Genomic DNA, 13,459 nt, shown 5'->3' on the forward strand with positions numbered 1-13,459 from the left:
TTTTAGTGTGTGTGTCATCATTCCACTTAACGGAACTACTTCTCTGCCTCTATGATTCAATGCATGTCTTCCCTATTGAACCGATTTACATTTTGCTGCCCCTTCTTGACACGGGGAGTTTCGAAGTACGGCCCGTCAATGTGTTGTAATCATAACCGGTGTGACTGTAGATGATTACACAACTAGTGCAGTCATTTCTATTCTACAGAATTCATTCATGCGTTGGTCCTAATAGTGATCCACAGCTCAGCTTTGGGATATACAGAGAGAAGCCTGGTCCCAGATCTGTGCATGTTAAGGGTGGCAATGACCAAAGGAGTTGGTTAGAAGGTAAACTGTGTTTGGGGTTGATAAAAGGTGCAAGCTGTATCTGGGTGTTGTTCAGTCAGTGGAAACGTCACGGTTGGTTAGTCGCAGCGGTCAGCTCCACTGCTGTGCTACAGTTAGAGTGGTGCCACCCAACGAGACAGTGCACCTGGGTCTCACAAACACACACACACACACACGTTTGTACAAAGTCTCTTTGTATGCGAGGCTGAACTCATGTTTTTGGGGTCATCTGCACTGAGTGTACAGAACACCTGCTCTTTCCATGACATAGACTGAGTAGGTGAATCTGGGTGAAAGCTATGATCCCTTATTGATGTCACTTATTAAACCCACTTCAATTAGTGTAGATGAAGGGGAGGAGACAGGTTAAAGAATGATGTTTAAGCATTGAGACATGGATTGTGTATGTGTGCCATTCAGAGGGTGAATGGGCAAGACAAACGATTTAAGTGCCTTTGAACGGGGTAAGGTAGTAGGTGCCAGGCGCACCGGTTTGTGTCAAGAACTGCAACGCTGCTGTTTTTTTTTTTACGCTCAACAGTTTCCCATGTGTATCAAGAATGGTTCACAACTCAAAGGACATCCAGCAAACTTGACTCAGTGGGAAGCATTGGAGTCAACATGGGCCAGCATCTCAGTGGAACGCATTCGACACCTTGTAGAGTCCATGACCCGACAAATTGAGGCTGTTCTGAAGGTGGAAGGCAACTCAATATTAGGAATGTGTTCTAAACGTTTTGTACACTCAGTGTATATTGGTGCACTGCACACTGCTTCTTCTGTTGAGATCCACCAAAAGGCACTTGTATCCACTGTCGTCTTCTGTCCTCTTCCTGCAACTAAATGTCTCCATGTGCCACAGCTTCCTGCCTTGTCTGGTAAAGATCTGTGTGTGGGTCTAAAGGCTGGTTTCCCGGACACATATTAAGCCGAGTTCTGAGCTAAAAAGCTTTTGAAATGGAGATTCTCCATATATACTGAACAAAAACATAAAACGCAACAAATTTGAAGTTTTTAGTGAGTTACAGTTCTTAAGGAAATCAGTCAACTGAAATAAATTCAGTAGGCTCCAATCTATGGATTTCACGTGGCTGTGCAGGGTGTAGCCATGGATGTACCTGGGAGGCCATATTCCCGCCCACTTGGGAGCCAGGCCCACCCACTGGGAAGCCAGACCCAGCCAATCAGAATGAGTTTTTGCCCACAAAAGGATTTTCTTACAGACAGAAATACTTCTGTTTCATCAGCTGTCCGGGTGGATGGTCTCAAACCATCCTGCAGGTGAAGAAGCCGGATGTGGAGGTCCTGGGAAGGTGTGGATACACGTGATCTGTGAGGCCGGTTGGACACACTGCCAAATTCACTAAAACGACATGAGGCGGCTTATGGTAGAGAAATGAACATTCAATTCTCTGGCAACAATTGCACGATCCTTCAAAACTTGAGACATCTGTGGCATTTTATTGTGTGACAAAACTGAACTTTTTAGAGTGAATGGCCTTTTATTGTCCCCAGCATAAGGTGCACCTGTGTAATGATCATGCTGTTTAATCAGCTTATTGATATGCCAGACCTGTCAGGTGGATGGATTATCTTGGCAAAGGAGAAATTCTCATTAACAGGGATGTAAATACAGTTGTGCACCAAATTTGAGATAAATAATATTTTTGTGCGTATGGAACATTCCTGGGATCTTTTATTTCAGCTCATGAAACATGGGACCAACGCTTTACATCAGGGATATTCAACTCTTACCCTACGAGGTCCGGAGCCTGCTGGTTTTCTGTTCTGCCTCATAATTAATTGCACCCACCCGGTGTCATAGTTCTAAATCAGTTCCTGATTAGAAAAAAGTGCTGTGGCACTGGCTTCGAGGTCCAGAGTTGAGTTTGAGGGCAAAACATGTTGCGTTTATATTTTTGTTCAGTATAATATGGGGTTTTTTTGTCCACGACTAGGTTTAAAATCGGTGTCTGGAAAACCAGCCCTAGTTATGTCACTGCATTCCTGGCGAGCTGTCAACACAGGTCCCAACAGTTTGTGGTGAAGGCAGTGTTTATATGGATGTGTGTGTTTGATCTGTACACACACAAACACTCCAAGAGGCAGCCATACACCCGGACCTGACCACATGACGGCACACACACACACACCCACAGCCACCTGTCTGTCAGCTGATATACACATGGGCACAGTCAGGTAGATCGGAGTGATGTCAGTGAATAGCGGGAGCCAAGACAAACACAGGAACAGGTAGACTGACTGGCTCGTGTCGTCACCTGTACTGTCTGTCAGCATGCTGCTGAACAGCCACGAGCTCTGTGGCTGTGTGCTATGTAAACACCTGCGTTAGGGTGGACTGTCAACGGTATTAGGTACTAGACTGATAGGACAGGATTATAAAGGAACCTGGATGATTCATTCTCTTCCATTCCGGACTACAATAGACTAAAGACGTATTGCTTTGGTCTTAGTCTAAGACTGTACAACATGTCCTGCCACGAGTCAATTAACTTACAGTGCATTCGGAAAGTATTCAGACCCCTTGACCTTTTCCAAGTGTGTGTGTGAGAGAGAGAGAGAGAGACCCGAAAATGTATTACAAATGAAAAACTGAAATATCACATTTACATAAGTATTCAGACCCTTTACTCAGTACTTTGTTGAAGCACCTTTGGTAGTGATTACAGCCTTGAGTCTTCTTGGGTATGACACTACAAGCTTGGCACACCTGTATTTGGGGAGTTTCTCTCATTCTTCTCTGCAGATCCTCTCAAGCTCTGTCAGGTTGAATGGGCAGCGTCGCTGCACAGCTATTTTCAGGTCTCTCCAGAGATGTTTGATCAGATTCAAGTCCGGGCTCTGGCTGGGCCACACAAGGACATTCAGAGACTTGTCCCGAAGCCACTTCTGAGTTGTCTTGGCTGTGTGCTTAGGGTCGTTGTCCCGTTGGAAGCTGAATCTAAGCCCCAGTCTGAGGTCCTGAGCAGGTTTTCAGCAAGGATCTCTCTGTACTTTGCTCCGTTCATCTTTCCCTCGATCCTGGTTCTTGGTCACCTCCCTGACCAAGGCCATTCTCCCCAGATTTCTCAATTTGGCCAGGCGGCCAGCTTAAGGAAGAGTCTTGGTGGTTCAAAACTTCTTCCATTTAAGAATGATGGAGGCCACTGTGTTCTTGGGGACCTTCAATGCTGCAGACATTTTTTGTTACCCTTCCCCAGATCTGTGCCTTGACACAATCCTGTCTCGGAGCTCTGCCCACAATTCCTTCAACCTCGTGGCTTGGTTTTTGCTTTGATATGCACTGTCAACTGTGTGACTTTACATAGAGGGGTGTGTGCCTTTTCAAATCATGTCCAATCAATTGAATTTACCACAGGTGGACTCCAATCAAGTTGTAGAAATATCTCAAGGATGATCAATGGAAACAGGATGCACCTGAACTTAATTTCAGGTCTCACAGCAAAAGGTCTGAATACTTATGTAAATAAGGTATTTCTTTATTTTAAAAAAATATATGTTTTCGCTTTGTCATTATTGGGGTATTGTGTGTAGATTGATGAGTAAATACGAGTTCCTTGAGAATCCCAGTGAATATTAATGTATATCAATACCAAATACAGGTGTCATTAACCCTTTCATTTATTTATCGCTGCAAACCCTACATCTCTCTCTCTCTCTCTCTCTCTCTCTCTCTCTCTCTCTCTCTCTCTCTCTCTCTCTCTCTCTCTCTCTCTCTCTCTCTCTCTCTCTCTCTCTCTCTCTCTCTCTCTCTCTCTCTCTCTCTCTCTCTCTCTCTCTCTCTCTCTCTCTCTCTCTCTCTCTCTCTCTCTCTCTCTCTCTCTCTCTCTCTCTCTCTCTCTCTCTCTCTCTCTCGCTCTCTCTCGCTCTCTCTCTCTCTCTCTCGCTCTCTCTCTCTCTCGCGCTCTCTCTCTCTCGCTCTCTCTCTCTCTCGCGCTCTCTCTCTCTCTCGCTCTCTCTCTCTCGCGCTCTCTCTCTCTCTCGCTCTCTCTCTCTCGCTCTCTCTCTCTCTCGCTCTCTCTCTCTCTCGCGCTCTCTCTCTCTCTCTCGCTCTCTCTCTCTCTCTCTCGCTCTCTCTCTCTCTCGCGCTCTCTCTCTCTCTCGCTCTCTCTCTCTCTCGCGCTCTCTCTCTCTCTCGCGCTCTCTCTCTCTCTCTCGCGCTCTCTCTCTCTCTCTCTCGCTCTCTCTCTCTCGCGCTCTCTCTCTCTCTCTCTCGCTCTCTCTCTCTCTCTCTCGCTCTCTCTCTCTCTCGCTCTCTCTCTCTCTCGCGCTCTCTCTCTCTTTATTTAATGACTTCCCTCCCTCCTCCATCTCCACCTCTCGTTATTTAATGACTCCCCTCCCCTCCCAGACAGTGAAAGGTCACAGCTCCCTCCAGCTCCAGTAAATAAAACTCTCCTTAATGCCAACTGAACATTGTCTGATGTTACAGACACGGCGCCGGGACAGCGGTGTGTGTCTGTGCCAACGTTGGTGCCCATCCTCAGTCCGTCTGACCGACATTACAGCGTAGATATACGCAGCGCACTAGAGAGTTATGAGGTCAGACGCCCCGTACCACAGTCATGTGGTGGAATGCCCAATCTATGTGATCTATGTCTGCGCTGGTTTCAGTTTAACGTCACGCACATGTACAGTGAAATGCCTTTCTTTCAAACTCAAAACGCAACAATGCAGTAATCAATAACAACGTAATAATACAACAAAAACTAATGAGGAATAAGAATATCACCATAAATAAGCAAATAAGGATACTACAGGGCCAGTTCCAATGTGCAGGGATACTGGAGTGGAGGTAGATGCACTATATATACAAAAGTATGTTGACACTTCGTCAAATGAGTGGATTTGGCTATTTCAGTCACACCCGTTGCTGACAGGTGTATGAAATCGAGCACACACACTGTACTGATGAGCTCAGTGACTTTCAACGTGGCACCGTCATAGGGATGCCACCTTTCCAACAAGTCAGCTTGAAAAATGACCGGGGAAGCTCTAGCAGGCCAGACAACTGTTAGTGCTGTTATTGTGAAGTGGAAACGTCTATGAGCAACAGCGGCTCAGTGGTTGTGACCAGTAATGGAAAAAGTACCCAATTGTCCTACTTGAGTAAAAGTAAACGATACCTTAATAGAAAGTACAAGTATAAATCATTTCAAATTCCTTATATTAAGCAAAGCAGAAGGCCACATTATTATTTTTTTTATTTTTTATTTACGGATAGCCAGGGGCATGCTCCAACACTCAGACACCACTTACAGTTGAAGTTGGAAGTTTACATACACTTAGGTTGGAGTCATTAAAACTCATTTTTCAACCACTCCACAAATGTCTTGTTAACAAACTATATTTTTGGAAAGTCAGTTAGGACATCTAATGTGTGCATGACACAAGTCATTGTTCCAACAATTGTTTACAGACAGATTATTTTACTTATAATTCACGATATACAATTCCAGTGGGTCAGAAGTTTACATACACTAAGTTGACTGTGACTTTAAACAGCTTGGAAAATTCCAGAACTTGTCATGGCTTTAAAAGCTTCTGATAGGCTAATTGAAATCATTTGAGTCAATTGGAGGTGTACCTGTGGATGTATTTCAAGGTCTACCTTCAAACTCAGTGCCTCTTTGCTTGACATCATGGGAAAATCAGAAGAAATCAGCCAAGACCTCAGAAAAAAATTGTAGACCTCCACAAGTCTGGTTCATCCTTGGGAGCAATTTCCAAATGCCTGAAAGTACCACGTTCATCTGTACAAACAATAGTACACAAGTATAAACACCATGGGACCACGCAGGCGTCATATGGCTCAGGAAGGCGACGTGTTCTGTTTCCTTGAGATGAACGTACTTTAGTGCGAAAAGTGCAAATCAATCCCAGAACAGCAGCAAAGGATCTTGTGAAGATGCTGGAGGAAAAAGGTACAAAAGTATCTGTATCCACAGTAAAACGAGTCCTATATAGACATAACCTGAAAGGCCGCTCAGCAAGGAAGATGCCACTGCTCCAAAACCAACATAAAAAAGCCAGACTACAGTTTGCATCTGCACATGGGGACAAAGATGGTACTTTTTGGAGAAATGTCCTCTGGTCTGATGAAACAAAAATAGAACTGTTTGGCCATAATGCCCAACGTTATGTTTGGAGGAAAAAGGGGGAGGCTTGCAAGCCGAAGAACACCATCCCAACCGTGAAGCACGGGGGTGGCAGCATCATGTTGTGGGGGTGCTTTGCTGCAGGAGGGACTGGTGCACTTCACAAAATAGATAGCATCATGAGGTAGGAAAATTATGTCGATATATTGAAGCAACGTCTCAAGACATCAGTCAGGAAGTTAAAGCTTGGTCAGAAATGGGTCTTCCAAATGGACAATGACCCCAAGCACACTTCCAAAGTTGTGGCAAAATGGCTTAAGGACAACAAAGTCAAAGTATTGGAGTGGCCATCACAAAGCCCTGACCTCAATCCTATAAAAAAAATGTGTGGGCAGAACAGAAAAGGCGTGTGCGAGCAAGGAGGCCTACAAACCTGACTCAGTTATACCAGCTCTGTCAAGAGGAATGGGCCAAAATTCACCCAACTTATTGTGGGAAGCTTGTGGAAGGCTACCGAAACGTTTGACCCAAGTTAAACAATTTAAAAGGCAGTGTATGTAAACTTCTGACCCACTGGGAATGTAATGAAATAAATAAAAGCTGAAATAAATCACTCCACTATTATTCTGACATTTCACATTCTTAAAATAAAGTGGTGATCCTAACTGACCTAAAACAGGGAATTTTTACGAGGACTAAATGTCAGGAATTTTGAAAAACTGAGTTTAAATGCATTTGGCTAAGGTGTATGTAAACTTCCCACTTCAACTGTACAACCGAAGCATGTCTTTAGTGAGTCCGCCAGATCAGATGCAGTAGGGGTGTGTGAATTAGACCATTTTCCTGTCCTGCTAAGCATTCAAAATGTAATTAGTACTTTTGGGTGTCAGGGAAAATGCATGGAGTAAGAAGTACATAATTTGCTTTAGGAATGTAGTGAAGCAAAAGTAGTCAAAAATATAAATAGAAAACTACTTAAGTAGTACTTTAAAGTATTTTTACACCACTGAAGGTGACGAGGCATCAGGGTATAAGATAAACAGAGTAGCAGCAGCTTGTATGTGAGTGGGTGTATGTGTGTAGTCCGTATAAATGTATGTGCATGTGAGCAGATGGTGTGTGTGTGTGTGTGTGTGTGTGTGTGTGTGTGTGTGTGTGTGTGTGTGTGTGTAAGTGTGTGTGTGTGTAAGTGTGTGTGTGTGTAGGGCCCTGTGAGCATGCATTGAGACAGTGCAAAAATAAAAGGTCAATAAAAATACAAGGTTAACTCCGATAGCTATTTAGTCCGTGTAGCTATTTTGTTAACTATTTATCAGTCTTATTGCTTGGGGATAGAAGCTGTTCAAGAGCCTGCTGGTGCCAGACTTGATGAACCGGTACCGTTTGCCGTGGGGAAGCAGAGAGAATAGTCTATGGCTTGGGTGGTTGGAGTCTTTAACCATTTTCCAGTCCTTCCTACCACACTGCCTGATATAGAGGTCCTGGATGCTTTTGTTACTTCTAGGCTGGACTACTGCAATGCTCTACTTTCCGGCTACCCGGATAAAGCACTAAATAAACTTCAGTTAGTGCTAAATACGGCTGCTAGAATCCTGACTAGAACCAAAAAATTTGATCATATTACTCCAGTGCTAGCCTCTCTACACTGGCTTCCTGTTAAGGCAAGGGCTGATTTCAAGGTTTTACTGCTAACCTACAAAGCATTACATGGGCTTGCTCCTACCTATCTTTCCGATTTGGTCCTGCCGTACATACCTACACGTACGCTACGGTCACAAGACGCAGGCCTCCTAATTGTCCCTAGAATTTCTAAGCAAACGGCTGGAGGTAGGGCTTTCTCCTATAGAGCTCCATTTTTATGGAATGGTCTGCCTACCAATGTGAGAGACGCAGACTCAGTCTCAACCTTTAAGTCTTTACTGAAGACTTATCTCTTCAGTAGGTCCTATGATTAAGTATAGTCTGGCCCAGGAGTGTGAAGGTGAACGGAAAGGCTGGAGCAACGAACCGCCCTTGCTGTCTCTGCCTTGCCGGTTCCCCTCTTTCCACTGGGATTCTCTGCCTCTAACCCTTTTACAGGGGCTGAGTCACTGGCTTACTGGTGTTCTTCCATGCCGTCCATGGGAGGGGTGCGTCACTTGAGTGGGTTGAGTCACTGACGTGGTCTTCCTGTCTGGGTTGGCGCCCCCCCCTTGGGTTGTGCCATGGCGGAGATCGTTGTGGGCTATACTCGGCCTTGTCTAAGGACGGTAAGTTGGTGGTTGGAGATATCCCTCTAGTGGTGTGGGGGCTGTGCTTTGGCAAAGTGGGTGGGGTTATATCCTGCCTGTTTGGCCCTGTCCGGGGGTATCATCGGATGGGGCCACAGTGTCTTCTGATCCCTCCTGTCTCAGCCTCCAGTATTTATGCTGCAGTAGTTTATGTGTCGGGGGGCTAGGGTCAGTCTGTTACATCTGGAGTATTTCTCTTGTCTTATCCGGTGTCCTGTGTGAATTTAAATATGCTCTCTCAAATTCTCTCTTTCTCTCTTTCTGTCTTTCTCTCGGAGGACCTGAGCCCTAGGACCATGCCTCAGGACTACCTGGTATGATGACTCCTTGCTGTCCCCAGTCCACCTGGCCGTGCTGCTGCTCCAGTTTCAACTGTTCTGCCTGCGGCTATGGAACCCTGACCTGTTCACCGGACGTGCTTGTTGCACCCTCGACAACTACTATGATTATTATTATTTGACCATGCTGGTCATTTATGAACATTTTAACATCTTGACCATGTTCTGTTATAATATCCACCCTGCACAGCCAGAAGAGGACTGGCCACCCCTCATAGCCTGGTTCCTCTCTAGGTTTCTTCCTAGGTTTTTGGCCTTTCTAGGGAGTTTTTCCTAGGGAGTTTTTCCTAGCCACCGTGCTTCTTTCACATGCTTTGCTTGCTGTTTGGGGTTTTAGGCTGGGTTTCTGTACAGCACTTTGAGATATCAGCTGATGTACGAAGGGCTATATAAATACATTTGATTTGATTTGGATGGCAGGGAGCTCGGCCCCAGTGATGTACTGGGCTGTCCGCACCACCCTCTGTAGCACCATGCGATCGAGGGCCGTGCTATTGCCATACCAGGCAGTGATGCAGCCAGTCAAGATGCTCAATAGTACAGAGCCAATGGTGTGGGGGGGGGGGCTTGAACAGTTGGCCACTGGAAAGAGACTTTCTTACAAATATTTGAGATAAGACACACAGACAGAGCGACACACAGAGCAAGAGAGAGAGAGAACCCAGAAAAAAACTATAAAAGAAAAAGTAAAAACAAGCACCTAGACAGACAGCGACACAGACAGACAAATACAGATAACCCCATACAGACAACAGAGATACACCAAAACTATTCAATTGATTTAATGCCAGATGGACAGAAATATCATGCCGTCACCTCGCCCTGCATCTAATCATATGATTAGCTAGTGCGGCAGATAATAACAGCCTGAACACAACTGAGTCAGTGCTGGAGGCACGAGGCAACTAATCCAGTACTACTATCCTAGCTCATTCATTTCTACCATGGTCTGAGTCACGATACCTCTCTGTGTGTGTGTGTGTGTGTGTGTGGTCCCCACCAACCCCCATAATGATGCTGCGATGCAGTACCGTACCTTGATGAGATGTTTGTTGACCCATTTCATGAAGGTTTTCTTCTGCACCCTGTCTCGTTCATCTGGAGAAGAGGGAGGGAGAGGAAAAAGGAGAGTTCATTCATTAACGCAAGTACAGTGCAGTGTCATTCCTCAGAGCGGTATTATTTAGGAAGCACAGCCCTGAAACATTTCCAACGGCCCTGAAACATTTCTGCACCGATGCTGTCGGGGAGTGCAGCGTTCAACCTGATTTAACCAGGCTAGATGTCTGGTGCAGGCAGCGCACGACTAAATGTATTTGTCTGGAATGGAGGGCCCAAAAGTACCGGCTGCTGCTTTGGTAGTTTCTGGGAGGATTTCGCCTCGTCACACCTCTGTTTTGTAAGAGCGCTACGTTTATTGAGTGTTCGTGACACCGCAGAGCTTGTTTGTGACACAGCAAACATCTCCATATGGATACAGCATAGGATGCATGGTGCACGCAGGCACACATGCATGAACCCCCTCCCCCCGCACGCAGGCACTCCAACAAAACACACACACCATGTCTCAGTATTTAATAAAGCAGAGAAAAGCCACCTATTGAGCTGGTCAATCCCAGCTGTAGCCACAGAAACAGGGCCAGGGGTCTTAGCACAATGCAGTAGCCTCCCAGCCTATTTCCTTCTGTTCTGAGCTCAGTCCAGACCACGTCACCTAGAGGAGTGACACGGCAATGCCCAGGACACAACCTGACGACAGGCTTCGCTGCTATTATCTCCTCCCCTCCCCCACATGGAGCCACTCCTCCTCCTTCTCCTCATATCCGGGTCTCTACGTATTGCATGCAGATGGGTAGCGTTGCTTTTCCCACCTTCCTGTTCATATCTGACTCACTCCATTGGGATGCCTCTTCCCGCTTTCCCCTGGTTGTTACTATCAGGCAATGTTAGAAAGGATAGAAGTTGTGGAGCTATTTAACAGCTAACATGATTTGAAACACTAACCAAAAGTCCTATTCCAATCGTATATCTTCCCCCTATAATGAGAATATATCATGATGGGCTATATTCAACTTTTGTCTTTTCTAGCATGGCCAACTAGTGACTGTTTCTCCCCTTCTCTGCTCCAACCAATCAGAGAATAGTTCCTGCTGGTATTTCCCCTACTTGACCTTGATAGGCTCCACTGTTGATGTGGTTGCCAAGGTGACGCTATAAACACAGAGTGGCTATGTGTGTGTGTGGGGGGGGGGAGATAGGTTGTCTCACTTCCTCTCCCCAGATAGGCCTACACACACACACCACACACACACGTTCCCATTACAGTATGTAAACACAAGTGGTCTTAGTGAGCTTTTATATCAGCATTCAGGCTCTTTGTGATAATGACAGACTGATATTTTAGTGTGGAAACGCAGGTCAAATACCTGAACGTGGTCAAACCAAGCGGGGCAAGGTAACACACACACACTATATGACTCACTATGACAATTTTACTCAGGGGGCACGCCCCAGGCACACACACTTGAACACAGTCTTGCTAAACAGTTTCAACAGAAAAGCATTCCTTCGTTAACATACCTGCCTGGTAAGCTGGCCTAGCCGGCTCAGTAGTAACACATGGCTTTCTTTGTGACATTTAGGTGAGGCTATGACTTCATCAAAATTGGTATATTAAACAAGCATGGCGCCCCCTAGAGCTTGGCATAGGAATTAACATGATACCCCACATTGGCAACTGCCAGTGGAAACACATGTCCATTGCCAAGGGCAGAGCCTGTAAACCAATAGGGTTGACTGTGTGCTGTGTTTGTATGTGTGACAGCCACGGAAAGGCACGCATTCCACCACACAGGGAGACATTGTTCAGCAGTATACACCCCTCAACAACATCCAAACACAAAACAAACACACACAAATAATGCTCACACACACTAGTGAGTCTTCACCCTGTAAACATTGGTCCATCTAGTGCACAAATAGCTCAAGGAGATACAGTACACCACACACACACACACACACACACACACACACACACACACACACTACAATATACTGAACAAAAATACAAACGCAAAGTAAATTGTTGATCCCATGTTTCATGAGCTGAAATAAAAGATCCCAGAAATATTTCATATGCACAAAGAGCTTATTTCTCTCAGATTCTGTACACAAATTTGTTTAATCCCTGTAAGTGAGCATTTATCCTTTGCCTGACAGGTTTGGCATATGAAGACGCTGATTAAACAACATGATCATTGCACAGGTGCACCTTGTTCTGGGCACAATAAAATACCATTCTAAAATGTGCAGTTTTGCCACACTACACAATGTCTCAAGTTTTGAGGGACCATGCAATTGGTATGCTAATTGCAGGAATGTGCACCAGAGCTATTGCCAGAGAATTTAATGTTCATTTGTCTACCATAAGCCACCTCCGACGTTTTGGCATTTGACAGAACGTCCAACCGTCCTCACAATCGCAGGACCACGTATAACCACGCCATCCCAGGACCTCCACATCCGGCCTCCAACAGCCACCCGGACAGCTGATGAAACTGTGGGATTGCACAAGTGAAGAATTTCTGCACAAATTGTCAGAAACCGTCTCAGGGAAGCTCATCTCAGTGATCGTCGTCCTCACCAGGATCTTGACCTGACTGCAGTTCGGCGTCGTAAACAACTTCAGCGGGCAAATGCTCACCTTCGATGACCACTGGCACGCTGGATGAATCCCGGTTTCAACTGTACCGGGCAGATGGCAGACATGACATGGTGTATGGCATCGTGTAGGCGAGCGGTTTGCTGATGTCAACGTTGTGAACAGAGAACCCCACCGCAACCATGGGGCAATGGTATGGGGAGTCATAAGCTACGGACAAAAAACAATAGCAATTTGAATGCACAGAGATGAGATCCTGAGGCCCATTGTTGTGCCATTCATCAGCTGCCATCATCTCATGTTTCAGCATGATAATGTATGGCCCCATGTTGCAAGGATCTGTACACAATCCCTGGAAGCTGAAAACGTCCCAGTTCTTCCATGGCCTGCGTGCTCAGACATACTACCAATTGAGCATGTGTGGGATGCTCTGGATCGACAGCGTGTTCCAGTTCCCGCCAATATCCAGCAACTTCGCACAGCCACTGAAGAGTGGGACAACATTTCACAGGCCACAATCACACAACCTGATCAACTCGATGTGAAGGAGATGTGACACGCTGGGTGAGGCATAAGGTGGTCACCAGATATTGACTGGTTTCTGATCCACACCCCTACCTATTTTTGTAAGGTATCTGTGACCAACAGATGCATATCTGTATTCCTCAGTCATGTGAAATCCATAGATTAAGGCCTAATGAATTTATTTCAATTGACGGATTCCTTTTATATGAACTGTAA

General features: G+C 45.6%; 1 protein-coding gene across 12 annotated transcripts in view; it reads right to left on the reverse strand.

The window, feature by feature from the left end:
- The window catches only part of LOC106570016 (microtubule-actin cross-linking factor 1), a 300,527-nt gene that overhangs the window by 172,432 nt on the left and 114,636 nt on the right, over positions 1–13,459 (reverse strand). For all 12 annotated transcript variants that reach the window (XM_045693741.1, XM_045693740.1, XM_045693738.1 and 9 more), the window contains one exon: positions 10,094–10,155. In XM_045693741.1, coding sequence (XP_045549697.1) covers positions 10,094–10,155 — 62 coding nt within the window. The remainder of the gene's footprint in view (positions 1–10,093; positions 10,156–13,459) is intronic.

This window comes from Salmo salar, chromosome ssa14, assembly GCF_905237065.1.
Source record: "Salmo salar chromosome ssa14, Ssal_v3.1, whole genome shotgun sequence".
NCBI classification, from domain to species: domain Eukaryota; kingdom Metazoa; phylum Chordata; class Actinopteri; order Salmoniformes; family Salmonidae; genus Salmo; species Salmo salar.